At 37.9% G+C, this 15,600-nt stretch overlaps 1 protein-coding gene across 2 annotated transcripts in view; it reads left to right on the top strand.

The window, feature by feature from the left end:
* SULF2 (sulfatase 2) overlaps positions 1-15,600 on the top strand; it is a 329,460-nt gene that overhangs the window by 249,716 nt on the left and 64,144 nt on the right. For both annotated transcript variants that reach the window (XM_070744663.1, XM_070744662.1), the window contains 2 exons: positions 9,241-9,392; positions 12,390-12,559. In XM_070744663.1, coding sequence (XP_070600764.1) covers positions 9,241-9,392; positions 12,390-12,559 — 322 coding nt within the window. The remainder of the gene's footprint in view (positions 1-9,240; positions 9,393-12,389; positions 12,560-15,600) is intronic.

Raw genomic sequence — 15,600 nt, forward strand, 5'->3', positions numbered from 1 at the left:
TGCCAAACTGTTTACCAGGATTGGCCACAGAAGATATCTGTAGTTTCTTCTATTTAATAAAGTGATGCCCTCTGTGTGTATTTTTACTAGCATGAGCAAGAAAGCACAAGGCAAATTGGAAGCAGAGCATATTCAATATTTTTTCTAGAAAATATTTTTCCATGATTGAATGTGACCATTTTTTTACCTTATTTTTCTTTGGTTGATTTCTCCCATTACACTAAAGTTGATCCTGTTCTGTTCTGTATTTAGAGATTTCCTGTCTGTGACAGATTGATAGATAGTGTTCTAGGCCTTCCCAACATTTCTTTTCTTTTGAAATAATAACAATAGAATAATGCGTGTGTGCGCGCACATGCATGCACATGCTATGTACAGTTTATATGGCCACCATATCCTGAAAGTAGATATTGCAGCAGAGGTGGAGTAACAACACAGATACAGAGCTGGATTTAAACTGGGTCATTTTTATTAATTAGATTTGCATAATTTATTCATTAAATTAGCATAAATTTAACTAAACCCTAACAAGGACCCGCAGGGTCAAACAATTACTTCCGGGGTGGAAAATGATATCAGAAAAACTTCCGGGGCAACTTATGGGCGTAGCTCCATGCTGATCCAGGTGAAGGGCCCCGCCCTCACCTGGATCCCAGCCATGCACCTGCATGTGGGAGGTCTCGCCGTCTAAACCCTGCAAGGGTTAGACCCAAAGACGGGTTCCCCCCAATAGGTCAGATCGAGCTAAAGGCACCATGACCTTTGGAGAGAACCTGTCAATCATCCCTAAAGATGCCCAATGGAGAACACGCAGTTGCTAAACACCACCCAGCTTTCCGCCCCTAACCTGCCTACCCAAATGACCAAAGGTAAGCCAATTAGCCTAAACAGGGGGCGAAGCACCCCCTAACCGCCTATCCGTCACCACAGTGTGGAATAGGCGAAAAAACGGTCGCAGAAAAATAACGAGACCACCCAAAAATTCCTATTCGGCCCCCCTAAGGGTGATCCACAGTGGCACACTGGAAGATAGGGAGGGCAGGTGGGTGTTTGCTGCTCGTCATCGTCGGGGCGAAAAGGAGGCCCCAAGCCTGCACAGCCCCTTTTATAGGGCTGGCAGGCTCCGCCCCCGATGACATCATCGGCCTCGGCTGATGATCCAAAATGGCCGGGATCTCGCGAAATCTCGCGAGATCCTGGCATTCAAAATGGCAGCTGCGTCGAGGGTCGTGTCTCCCTGGCCCTGCAGCAAATCCGGGCCAGGGATAAGTCACCGGCCGCGCATTTTAGAACTGGAAAAGTTCTAAAATAATAGAGAAACAAAAATGATTTGGGGGAGCTACAGCAATTCCCCTCATGAGGGAATGTCTGAATTTTTATCTTGGAGCTAAGGCAAATAATTGGAGATACTGCAAAAGTATTGTATATAAGATTAGACATTGTATATAAATATGGAGGAGGCAGCCTATTCCTCTCTCTCAAAATGTTAGAACTTACTAAAGCTAATTGTGAGGGGACTTTGGGACCAAAGACAGGAAATATTTTTATACACTAAACGTAATCAAACCTTGGGGTTCACTGCTTCTGACTATTCCAAAAGGGGAAACAAATTAATAGAGGATGAAGAGTAGTAGAATCTGAGGAGGGGTAAAATTACTGGAAAACAACAAAGGCCATATCCCCCCCCGTCTCCCCAGAATTCCTGAAGCTTTTATCTATTTTTTCCCAAAAGAATGTTGTCTTCTTATAAATAGGTAGGCAACAATGAAGAAGCAACTCTGATTAGCTCATAATGTCATTCTGATTCTTTGTGCCCGACATCCCAGGATCAGGGCCTACTAATATTGGTGGTAAGAAGGAGATCAATTATCTAGCTCCTCCTTGGATTCAGAACAAGAGTTAATGATACAGCCACGCATGCGGAGAGCGATGCATAGGCAACAACAAATGGGAGATTATTATCAAAGAAAATGAGGCCACCTGTGGTTGGGTGGAGCTGTGGTTAGCAGCCTGTGGGTTTGGCCATTGTGGAGGATTATCTGATCCTTGTGTTTCGTGACTGCTTTGCTGACTTTGACCTTTGTGTGCTGATTTTTCCCCGCTTTGAAACTAAACCAGAGCAAAGTGTGTTTCATTTTGTGAAAGAAGAAGGATTGTGAATTGCCTCACAGCTGCAAGCTAAGTATCTCAGAAGTGATAAGGGACTTGTACAAATTACCAGTTTGTTTGGAGACGAGTGCTCTTTGCTATACCAAAAGAGGGCTTAGGTTAAATGAATTTTCATTATAAAGAACATTGTTTTGAATTTTCAAACATGTGTGTGTGTCTGAAATTTGTACCTGTGAATTTTTGGGAGGAGTCTACCAGAGAGCCCGACAGAACAAGTACCAAGTCTTTTTCTCACCCAGCATGTTTATGAGGGGGAATTTCTTGAAGGAGTTGGTTGGTCGTCTTATAATTCACTCACTTTTTTTTTTTTTTTCCAAATCTTGAAGGTTACCTTTCTCAAACAGAAATGTCAACCAGCATTTTTAACTGAACAGATTTTGCTTTCTTTCAAAACTTTCTCAAGTAAGACTCTCCTTTAAAATGTCACGGTTGAATTGGAAAACAACTTTTGGGAAAATAGCATGTTTGTGGTTAGAAAAGTCAGACTTTTAATGGATGGGAGGTTTCTCTTAATCAGATTATTAAAAGAGTCCATACTATTTTCTTTGTCTATTTATTTACAAATCATCTGAATTCTTTATGCAAATTTATTGCTAAATCAAACAAGACAGAGGGGTTTTTTTTTACTGCTGTACCTAAGCCGCGAATTATGGTTCAAAATAGTGCCAGTCATTAAGCAAGTCATCACATGAATGACATGAATTTACAATATTTTTGGAGCAGTCATTAAGTGAACACCACAGTTGTTAAGTGAAGCCTTTTTCTGCAATGTTGCTTATTTGGAGGGTTTTTTTTGCTGGAAACCGGAAGTAAACACTGGTTTCCATTTTTTAAAAAATTATGTCAATCACATGACCATGGGATGCTGAAAATGGCCATAAGTGCAGATTGGATGCCAATCATTAATAATAATAATAATAATAATAATAATAATAATAACAACAACAACAACAGTAATAATACAGAGAGGGGCGGCATACAAATCTGATTAATAAATAAATAAATAAATAATAATAATAATAGTAATAATACTTGTGTGAGCACAAAAGACTCGTGTGAGCACAAAAAGACTCGTGTGAGCACAAAAAGGGTGGATAGACTACCAGAAGTTCAAATCAAGGGTATAAGTACCTTTTTTTGATGTCTGTTAAGACTTTCAATAGTTGCTAAACAACTGTTCATGTCAAGAATTACCTGTGTTAGTTAAGTATACTTTTATATCACAGAACAGAGTCTAGTAACCAGATGCAATAGTAAGACTAACAGCTCTGGGAGCACATTAGCAGTTTAAGAAGAATTGGATACCAATTTTTGTTATGCTGGAGTCGCACTATTATATGTGAGGAAATAGAGAAATATGATTTGAACTTGTTCTATATTCATCCCATTTTATTCTAATGCATGCGGCAATTTTATTAAAATTTTAGGAAGTGTAATAACGTGTAAAGATGTTAATGTGATATTGAATGATATACCAACAGCTTGTATTTATTTTTTGATATATGACTAGAAGATGGAATAGCATAGGATAGGATCCAGTTTTGTAAAAGTCTAAATGAACATTTTTTGGGGGGGGAAATCTTAATTCTGGCACATATAATGAATTTCTCTTAGATCTCATGGCAAGAAGCAAACATAAGTGAATTCATAGTACATATTTCAACAGTATTCAGTGGACAACATAATGGAGATTTTTTTTTCTAATGAAAAACATTGCATACTGCACATTGCTTGCATTTGGCAATCGAAAAGCACAGGGGTGTAACAAAAATATGTATACTGTTCATGCACAATGCATATTTTGCATTTGGCAAACTGCCTGAAAAAGAAAACACAAACAAAGACACAAAACGCTTAGGAGCAACAATTGCATTTAAAAAGTAGAATTGAAAATGTTCTCAAATTACACATTCTAAGATCTCAAACCTAGTTTTGCCCACGTACTTTGTGTGACTACAATCTGTTGGCCCCAGCAACTCACACAGAAGACAATGAGAGAGAATTGTGTCATGACATATAAAGCTAGACTTTGGACTTGTCAAGTATGTATCAAGCCATAAAATATTCTTAAGACAAACATTTTTTACGGGTAAGTAACAAAAGAAAATAGTTGAGGGAAGAAGAAACATCCCTGTCTGTGGAAATGAGGTTAGTCATCAGAGTAGAGATCCTTATCTTGTACTAATTAGTAGACCTTGTGAACTAGAGATTTTATATAAGCCAGGGAGTAAAAAGAAAATAAAGGAAGACAAAGTCTCTGGAGAAAAATAAATGTCTTCAAACAAACTTGCCGGATTCTCTTAATGTAATCTTACAGTAAAGTAGAATTAGCTCATCTGGTTATGTTTCCTGTCGGGTTGAGATCAGTCTTAGAAATCTGATAGTACAAATCTCCCACCATCTGTCTCAAAAGTGCTTTTTCGAAAGGCAACTGGACTGTTTTTTTCCTTGAGGAAGAAGAAGACATTTTGCTTCTTACCCATGAAGCTTCATCAGTTCTGGCAATAGTGGAAGGATAGTAATAAATGGACAATCCAGAATTGGTACTGGTACATGGTGGACCACATCCACTTCAAAATTATGGAAATAAGATTAAATAACTTTGATGAAAATAAATTGGAGAAGCTGATGGCACAATGGAATAAGGTGAAAAATTATATCTTAAGTAGAATTTATGACGACAATGTGAAAAATAAATTCCAATCACTTTTTGTATGTAAAGAAATGTAAACTGGAGCTAAGGAAGAAATTGAAATTTATTGGAAATAATTTAACCCCCTAAATGGTGGTGGGGTTTATTGGTGTTGGGCACTTTTTCTTTAAGATTTTTTTGTTTGTTTGTTTGTTGTAATAAAAATTTAATAAAAATATTTTTTTTAAAAAAAAAAAATCAGTTCTGGCAATATACAGTGATCCCTCGATTTTCGCGGCTTCAAACTTCGCGAAACGCTATACCACGGTTTTTAAAAAAATATTAATTAAAAAATATTCCACGGTTTTTTTTCTATACCACGGTTTTTCCCACCCGATGACGTCATACGTCATCACCAAGAATCACTTCTCTGTCTCTTTTTCTTTCCTGTCATTCTCTGCTTCAATCATTTTCTCATTTCTCTTTTTTTCTCCCCTTTTTTCTATCATTTCTCTCTCTCTTCCTTCCACTCTTCTCTCTCTCTCTTTCTTCCTCTCTCTCACTCTCTTCCTTCTTCATCTTTCTTTCTTTCTCTCTCTCTTTCTCTATCTTGCTTTCTTCCTCTCTCACACTCTCTTCCTCCCTCTCTCATCTCTTTCTTTCCTTCTCTCTCTTTCTCTACCTCTCCCCCTCTTGCTCTCTCTCTTTTTCTCACTTTCCCTCTCTTGTTTTCTTTCTCTCACTCTTTCTCTCTCTCTTGCTATCTCTTGCTCTCCCCCCTCTTTCTCTCTCACGCGCCGGCCCGTGCACCCACCAGCCTCCGGAGAATGCCTGTCCTGCCTCTCTTGCAGCAGAGGAGAAAGAGCAAGCGGGCGAACGGCGGGTGGGCGGGCAAACGGGCGAGCAGCGAGCGGGCAGGCGAACGGTGGGTGGCCGGGCGAACGGCGGTCGAACGGCGGGCGGGCGAGCGGCGAGCGAGTGGCCGGGCGAACGGCAGGTGGCCGGGCGAACGGCGGGCGGGCGGCGAACGGCGGGCGGGCGAGCAGCGAACGGCGGGCGGGCGAACGGCGGCGGGCGGGCGCCTACGGGGAACGGTGGCCGCCAGCGCTGCTGCAGGAGGACCCGTGGCCGAAGAAAGCTGGTGAGAGGGGTAGTTTTTGGCTGTCCATAGCCAAAAATGGTGTTTTTACTTCCGCACCACTACTTCGCGGAAAATCGACTTTCGCGGGAGGTCTTGGAACGTAACCCCTGCGAAAATCGAGGGAACACTGTAGTGTGGGTGAGATCGGGATTAGTTCTGACAGAGTAGACTAGAGGGGGTGCGGTTGGACGCTCTTGAGGCTACTTGGAGGGGTGTATCTTCTCCAGAGCTCTCAGGGAACGTGCTAAGACCAGATGACTGCAAAGAAATATGATCTTTCCAACTCACCCACCCACCCCCATCAGGACCAATCTCTCCATAGCTCCCACTACACTGCCAGAACTTAGGAAGCTTTTTGGATGAGAAGCAAAACTTCATCATCTTCCTCCGCAAGGAAAAACAGTCCAGTTGCCTTTGGATATAGCATCCAGGAATGGGTTAAATCAGTCTGCTCTTTGATTTGGTGGAGCCTGACAAAGCTGTTCAGGTCCCGCCCTTGTTGCTATCTCTGACAGCTTTTTTCTCAGTCATTTAGCGAAGACGGTTGTGCAAAACTTCCATGGGCAAGAAGGTCACGTCATTCCACCATCAGACAATGGCTCAGATCTACTATCTCAAGAGAATACAAACTTCAGTCCCAGCCTATGCCATCATGCATTGCTCTACACAGAGTGAGTCGCTAGGGCAACTCGGGCATCAATGGAAGAAGTATGCCACATGGACCATGCCGACACCATTTGTACATTATAAAGTAGATGTCTATGCATCAGCAGAGGCCACATTTGGAAGGCGGGTGTTGCAGCAAGTAGTACCAGAATAGTTACTCCGCAATAGTAGGGCTACCGATGTTACACACCTGCCAGCTTTTTTATGTCCAATTCCTGGATGCCATATCTACCTTGAGGGAGAAGGGGCGTTGTTCTTACCTGATATGCCTCTTCTCCAAGTAGCGGATATAGCATCAAGCCCTGCCCAGCAGTCAACAACTACTGTTAGCCTCAGAAGTAATTAATTATTAGGAGTTTGGCACACCGGAGTCTGTCGCTTTGCTTCTTCTTCGTTCAAGCTGTCAGGCATAGCAACAAGGGCAGGACCTGAACAGCTTGGTCAAGCTCAGTCGAATCCAAAAAGCAGATCCATCCATTCTTGGATGTCATATCCACTACTCGAAGAAGAGACATATCAGGTAAGAGAAACACCCCCTTTAAAAAACATATTTGAGATAATTGTTAGTACAGGGTACATGGTTGTTAGAGATTGCCATTGTAAACTGCATATTGTACACTTGTACCAAACTTGTACTTAAAGAGTTAATGTGCACTTAAAGAGTTAACTTCTAACCGAGACAAGCCAACAATAACTATGACCCGGATTGACTGAGAATCTCCACAGACATTTCCCACTGCATCTTTTACAGCCTGAGAAGTTATCAAAGTTTCTTTCCTTGCCCAGTGCACAGTTGTGGACTATCTGATTGTTCTTTGGCAGCATCTCTTCCTCCCACCACCAGCTCCCAAGGTCATCCCTATATACCATTACACATAATGACAAGGCACAAAAAACTTTAGAAGTTTGTGTACCTATTTATCTGGATAAGAATCAGCATCCTAATCCATTATCCCCTAGATTTCAGGCCAGAAGAAGTGCTTCATTGTTCACTTACCCACACATTATTGTAGATTGAATTTTGCTCCTTAAATATGAAAAGTGGAAGAAGCAATCAATCTTTGGAGACCATCTCAGCTTCCACATCCCTTTCTTGAGTTCATTTATGTGTGTCTCTGCTTTAATCACAGTTGTTTAATTTTTTTTTGTTATTTTTGCAAGGACTTTGCAGGCGACTAATTGAAGGAAGTCTGATATTAATGGTTAAATTGATGGAATTGGAATATATTAGTATGTCTCTGACCCTGCATGAATTAGAAGTCAACTATGTAAAACCTTCATACTATGCAAGATGGCCAAAATCACAACTGCCCTTTCATTAGACAAAGTGAATGCATGTAGAAGCCACAATATGAGACTCCACCATCTTACAGTCACACCACTCTCTTGTAAATCCCAAGAACCATTGAGATCCTTCTTATTAGGCTCAGGAACAGCACACTTTGAATGATTATATCTAAAATCTGGAAGTCATTTACAAAAGAGGCCAGCTTTTTGAAATCAGTAAAAACATTTTGCTCTTTCTGTCTCTCATTTTTATCAGAAGGCTTCTTTCAAAAGATTGCTTACATATTTTCATACTTTCTTTAGTATTTTTCTCTACTATTTGTATGTTTTATAAATGATAGCCAACTAAACCACTGTTGAAAATTGGCAGGTTAAAGTATTAAAGCTATTTATTATTATTATTATTATTATTATTATTATTATTATTATTATTATTATTATTATTAATTGGATTTGCATGCTGCCCCTCTCCGCAGACTCGGGGCGGCTAACAACAATGATAAAAAAACAACATCTAACAATCCAATTAATAAAACAACTAAAAACCCTTATAGTAAAACCAAACATACACACAAATATACCATGCATAACTTGTAATGGCCTAGAGGGAAAGAATATCTTAACTCCCCCATGCTTGGCGATAAAAGTGGGTCTTGAGTAATTTGCGAAAGACAAGGAGGGTGGGGGCCGTTCTAATCTCTGGGGGGAGTTGATTCCAGAGGGCTGGGGCCGCTATAGAGAAGGCTCTTCCCCTGGGGCCCACCAAACGATATTGTTTGGTCGATGGGACCCGGAGAAGGCCAACTCTGTGGGACCTTATCGGCCGCTGGGATTCGTGCGGTGGAAGGCAGTTCCGGATATATTCTGGCCCAATGCCATGTAGGGCTTTAAAGGTCATTAATACATTAGTGACTTCATAAATAATAATTTGCATGGAAGCTCATAATAGACATAGCAAAACAATAATACAAACTAAACTAAATAATAAAAGGAAAGTGAGAAAGAAGTTTAAAAAGTGCAAAAGTAAAGAGAGAGAGAGAGTAAAAGAAAAAGGGAAAAGAAACAAAGATTTTTCAGCCTTTATCATACTAAGTGTAACATAATATAACTTCCCCCTCAACAATAGATTAGTGACTGTTGCAAACATTATTATATACAGTATTATTGTGGCAAGATCAATGTGTATTTCATATTCTGTTTTACCCAAATAGAAAGTACATATTAAAACACCTTTTCATATTTCTGGGTTGCATGAAATCTATTGCAAAATAACCTTGCAGATGATATCTGAGAGATGTTTATGTATTGCTGTCTCTTTACCTACCTTGCCGTTCTCTACTTCCAGCTTTCTTTGGGAAGTATCTAAATGAATATAATGGTTCCTATGTGCCTCCTGGTTGGAAAGAATGGGTTGGATTACTTAAGAACTCCCGTTTTTACAACTACACGCTCTGTAGAAATGGAGTGAAGGAAAAGCACGGATCTGACTACGCTAGGGTAGGTCCTATTGATTTATTTTAATTTGTCTCCCCCTTGACCCTCACTGTGAAATTAGCCCAGATATGTTATGGATTTAGTCTAATTAAAGTATTTGTTTTATAGCTGAGAGCCACTGCTGGTAATATAAACTGTAATCCATAAACCCGCTCTTTAGGCTGTGCATTATCATTTTACTTCTGGAGAGAGATATAATTTAAAATTTATTTAGTGACAGCAGGCAATTCCTGAGATGGTAAACATTCCAATATGCTTACCAGCTGAGAAATAGATTTGATTGTAGCTTAACTCATACTGTTTTGACTGGTGTTCTCTACTTTAATTAACATACAGGGTTATATTCTGTACTGCTGTAAGCCTGTAATTCTTTTATTGCAAAATCATTGCTTCCATGGTTGTGAGATGCTGCTGTTGGTCAATGCTAAAGCTATCACTAATCCCTAAATTAAATATTTAGTTACAGGGCTATGAAAAGGAGATCAAAGGTACATTTGTGATATAATCTTTTAATTATAATGATCTATTAAAAGTAAAGCAATTTGGAATGTAACATTCATATAGCATTGCGTTCTTTTAATATTCATTAAGAGTAGCAAAGCAGGAATGGGTATGTTCTTATATGCATATTCAGATTTTACAGAGCTAATGAATCTAAGTTTAGGAAAGAATGTTACATTAATAAAGAGGTGCTTTTAAAAAACTGTTTCTCTATTACATAAAGATACCTTTTTTATTTTAATAGCAACTCTTGGGTTCATCACAAGCTATTTTTAAAACTATCTCTAGTTTCAAAAGAAAATAAGAATCTGCCTACCTATTTAAAAATCCATCTCCTAATGCAACTCTCTTGTTTCCTAATGTATTACTGTGCTCAATTTAAAATGCCGCTTTTAATATTTAAAAACCTACATGGTTTGAGATGAGGTTATCTTTTCTTCTATGTTTGTTTTTGATCTTTAAAATCTTCAGAATGTCTGCTTCATTATTTAGAGCCAATCAAATGAACCTAGGTAGGTTATTAATAGATAGAAGAACATTTTTGATAGGGAACAGTCTTCTCTGAGTGATTTACTTGGCAGTATTCTTGAGGTCTTTTCAGTTCCAAGGCCATTTGTACATTGCATATAACTCAGACTCATTTCTTTTTTAAAGTATGGCTGTAAATTTATGCTCTGTTTTAGGAGCCTATGTCTGATTTACCTTATTGCTATACAGTCACATTTAGATAGTATTATTTTGCATTCTAATAGTGTTATAATGCTTTCCAGACAGTTTTATAATATGGATCAGTAAATAAATGTTATTAATAAATCTTCTCTACCTGGTGCCATCTAGATTTATTGGATTAGAGAGAAAATTATTAAAATTGTGTCCCACCATATCTAGATAGCACTGTTAAAAGATGTTAAAAGCTGATCAGTTTTGCTCAGTGACAGCTGATCCAACATTTCAGGAAGGTGTCTTTATCAAACAGCCATGTACCACAATATGATTTGTAGTGTCTTAAATTTAAAAATGGATTTCAACATTGAACTGTGATCCTTCTCAATTTTTATATTTTATAGTTCAACATTAAATTTTAAACCTTTATTCATTGGACTAGATTTATCAAACTCCTGCAATTGTGCTTCATGCTTTAACTTCTAGCCCCCTTAGCTGTTCTTTTCTGTATTCTTTCCAGGATCTCAATATCTTTTTTATATTGTGGTGACCAAAACTAGATGTAATAGTCACATATGGCTGTACTAAGCCTTTGTAAACTGGTACTAATACTTCACCTGATTTTGATTGTATCCTTCTATTAATGTAGCCTAGATTAATGCATTGGCTTTTTTGGCTGCTGCCACACAATGTTGGCCCATATTTAACTGATTGTCCACTTAGATTCCAAGAGCCCTCTCAGTTACTACAAGCCAAGTTTGACCTAGTCATAATAAGATCTAAGCAGGAATCAAGTTTTATTTTTACATCAATCTTTTGAAATGTATTGTTTTGCTGCAAATTTAAGCATATCTATAATTTTACGCCACAGTTTTATATTTAGCACTCACATTTAATATTTTTACTAAAGCAGTAAGTTTTTCAGCATATGCCCTCCAGTTTTGATAGGTCTTATGAGTGTAGCATATTTTCTGTAATTTTAAGGTGACAAGACATTTGTCTGTTTCCTTGCTGTCATAATAGCTGTGTCAAAGCTGAAAATACCATGACTATATCTTCTTTTACAGCTCTGCTCAACTGTTGTGTTTTCCACAGTCCCTCCCAAATATGGCATAATAATTGATTTTCTTAGTTTGACCCCTAGTTCACAAGTGAGGAAAAATAGAAATGACCAATCACCTGGCGGAAGAACATAGTGGATCTTTTTAGAACAATGTAGTTAAGAAAATACATACGAAATAGAGCAGCAGTATATATGTACTGTACAAGCACTTTAAATAACTCTTGATTGTCTCTTCATTCTTAAATGATAATTTTATACAGTGGTATCTCGACATACGAGTTTAATTCGTTCCAGATCCGAGCTCGTAAGTCGATCAACTCGCATCTCGAACGAATGCCTTTAGACTTTTTTTTTCGCGCTGAGATAACTGGAAGCAAGGAGATTCTTGCGCCACCTAGCAGAAGCTCGGCTCGTATCCCGAATTTGAGCTCGGGTGTCAAACAGAAATTTTGCTTGCGTTGCAGCTCATAACTTGGAATACGCGCATGTGGAGCAGCTCGTATCTAGAGGTACCACTGTATTTTGATTTTACTTATCTTAGGTAGTACTTAAACTTATATACCGTTCCATAGTGCTTCACCTTTCTAAGTGGTTTATAGTGACGGTATATTGTACCCAACAATCTGGTTCAATATTTTACGAATCTCAGAAGGATGGAAAGTTTAATCAACCTCAAGCCCTGTTAGAATGAACCTCCAGACTGTGGGCAGAATTGGGCTGCAATACTACATCTAACCATTGCTATGCTTCTTATCTTCATTTCATCCTTTCAGGACTATTTGACTGACTTGATCACCAATGACAGTATTAGCTTTTTCCGAATATCAAAGAAGATGTATCCCCATCGGCCAGTTTTGATGGTTCTTAGCCACGCTGCTCCACACGGTCCAGAAGATTCAGCCCCTCACTATTCTCATCTCTTCCCCAATGCTTCCCAACACATGTAAGTTAACGTAAACCATAGGCATCAATTTTATGCAATTCCAAAATAAAGTAATCGCAATCTATAGTTATTACAAATTAAATACATTTCTGGGAAATAATTAGCAGATTCTTTATATCTTGTCATTACTTTATCCTAAGCAAAAAAACAGAATAGCTCAGTGTATTTTCCAACTTTCAAAACTCTACAACTATTCGCTGTTTGAGTATAATGGATAGTTATAGAGAGTTTCCCTTTTGGTGTGGCAGAAATATTGTCACAGACTGAAAAATAATTAGGAAAAATAGATACATAGGTTAACAGTAGACAATAGGATAGGAGAGAGATTTAAACTGTAATCTTAAATATGGTTATCTAGAAGTATGGCCTATTGACCACAGACAGACTTGGTTTGAAAATACATTAACCTACAAACCATCAAATCAGAATAAGCCAAATCAAGCTTAAAAGGTGCAAATCCATCTTTCACTGATTAGATGAGTTGGGTGAGCACAGCCCTCAGAAATTTGCCCCTTTTAATTGCATATATTGTTTTTTATTTTGTAGGTGAGGTGTTGGGTTACAGCATGTAAGTGTGTATTATTTGGAAGATGTAATGTTTTAATAAATAGGTACAGATTAAAAATTCCAATAAAGAATTCATTGAAAAATTGGATGGGAGGAAGGGAGGAAAGTTTCAGTGCATATTGAGAAGATTTCTTAAAGCATATTGAAAGGTAACTATTTTGCTATAAGTAACCAGAGTCTACATTGGAGTATGTAGTCATAACTTTGATTTAAAATAAATCCTCATTTCAATTTCTGTATGATGATTTATTAAGATGATATCATGGTTTCTTGGCTTCTCTAAAAATATTTTTTCATCATAGTTGAATAGTTTGTTATAAGACCGTAGAGCTTCAGATGTAAACTGTATAATTTGACTGCTTCTCCAAGGTCAAATGTAGAGTATTTCTACAGAATTTGTAGAGCAAAGGATTTCTTCCAAAACTTACCACTTCAAATCTCTGAATGGATTTGAAGTGGTTATTTTTGTTCAAATTCCAAAGTTGTTATATGTTGTGTATTTGGAAATAACACGGACAAATCTTTTTAAGCATAAAAGGGTTGCATTTGTTGTAATCAAAGAAGATTGTAGACTTTGGATGGATTAAGCAGCAGGAGGCTTCAGATGAACCAGGAAATCACAAAGGATATAGGAAAAGGGATTTATCCAGTGGTTTAGATTCATTCAGGGCATTACATAGCAACAGTTTCCATAACCATCAGCATTTTCAAAGCAGCTCTGCCCTTATCCTGCCACAATAACATTCTGAAATCAGAGGGAACATTAGCCGTGTAAGAGAATAATAAGCAACATTTTCTCCCTGGAAAAAAAGAAACCTCCCTTCCTTTTCTCTGAACACTATTTGAATCAGAAAACCTATATCAAAGCATTCCGTTTGCTGAAATACCATTAAACAAATTTCTAAGCCCATTCAGGATGCTGAAAAACCAGAGACCGATTTTAACCTGTTCTAAACATTTTGCCTATCACCTCTATTCAAACAATAGTCTTCAGAGAGGGGTGGCATACAAATCTAAATAATAATAATAATAATAATAATAATAATAATAATAATAATAATAATAGATGCATAGGATATTTGCATGTAATCCTGATACATCAGTAAAGCTCAAGCTCTCAGAATGCATAAAAATAACACCTCGAGTCATAGCCATTTACAAGTCTTGACTGCTTCTTTACAGAAATCTGGGCTTACAAAAATTGGAAGGCCCAGCATTTATTCTTCTACATCTTTTTCAGGCATGCCTGCACAAAGTCCTAGGGAGTTCACCAGGACTACTTAAAATATTTCTGTTTAGTCTTGAAGTCGTTGATGCTTAGCCAGGATAGTCTCTAATATTCCACTGTGCCAGGCATCCAAGCTTGCTCTTCCAGATGCACCTGTCTTCTTCTTGCTTGCTTCTGTCACTGGGTAGGATGCAAATTTTGCTATGCAATTAGGGAAAATCATTACATGGTACTTGTGCAAGCTGGAGGTAGTGGAAATTACACCGTTTAAAGATTTAAAACAGGGTTTACAAAAATTCATTCAGGTCGGGCTCATTTTGAAATCAGCATAAGAATTTAATGTAGTTTGTTTTCTTGGTAACTATTTATGCAGTCATATTGAAATTCTGCTAAATATATAACTACCAAATATTGTAAAAAGGGGGTTGTAAATTGGACCCAGAAGCAGACTGGCACCCTGTACAGTTCACACAGCAGAGGTGTCCCATGCACCGTTCTGTGGATGCCCAGAATTGCCACATGCAGCCTTATTCTCTGAAGCTTCTAGGTAGTTTTCAGGAGTAGCCCCTGTGTACAGCATGTTGCAGTAGTCCAACATTGGTTGGACCCTAGTTTTTCTTCCTCAATTGATTTAACAATTTGTAACAACAACAATAATAAATCATCCATATGGGGAGGTGGACAGCCATATTAATTTGGACAATAAATAAATAAATAGCATAGTAAATTCCACTGAATGGAATATCAAGAGGAGGCAAAGGAAATGTTAAAAGAAAAAAAAGGAAGGATATTTTCCCTGCTTTTCCTCAGAAAATTACCCCTGTGGGTAATAGAAAATTTAATAGAAAGATTGTTTTCCATCTCTGCCCAATAGCCCAAGGGTATTTTTTATTTATATATAATATTTAATCACCTCCCATCTCCCTTGCAATGAATATCTGGAGTTAAAATTTCTACTGATGCTGAATTCAATCTCCATTCTTCATTGAATATTGACATGGTGCTTTTGCAAGCCTTTTGCAAGTCATGATACGTTTTCTAAAATATTAGCGTATTAGGGTCGGAGGCATATTATTATTATTATTATTATTATTATTATTATTATTATTATTATTATTAATTAGATTTGTATGCCGCCCCTCTCCGCAGACTCGGGGCAGCTCACAGCAATCATAAGAACAATATATAGTAACAAATCTAATATTAAAATAATAATTTCACATTAAAAAGCCTAAAAAACCCAGTA

This window comes from Erythrolamprus reginae, chromosome 3 (genome assembly GCF_031021105.1).
Source record: "Erythrolamprus reginae isolate rEryReg1 chromosome 3, rEryReg1.hap1, whole genome shotgun sequence".
NCBI lineage: Eukaryota > Metazoa > Chordata > Lepidosauria > Squamata > Dipsadidae > Erythrolamprus > Erythrolamprus reginae.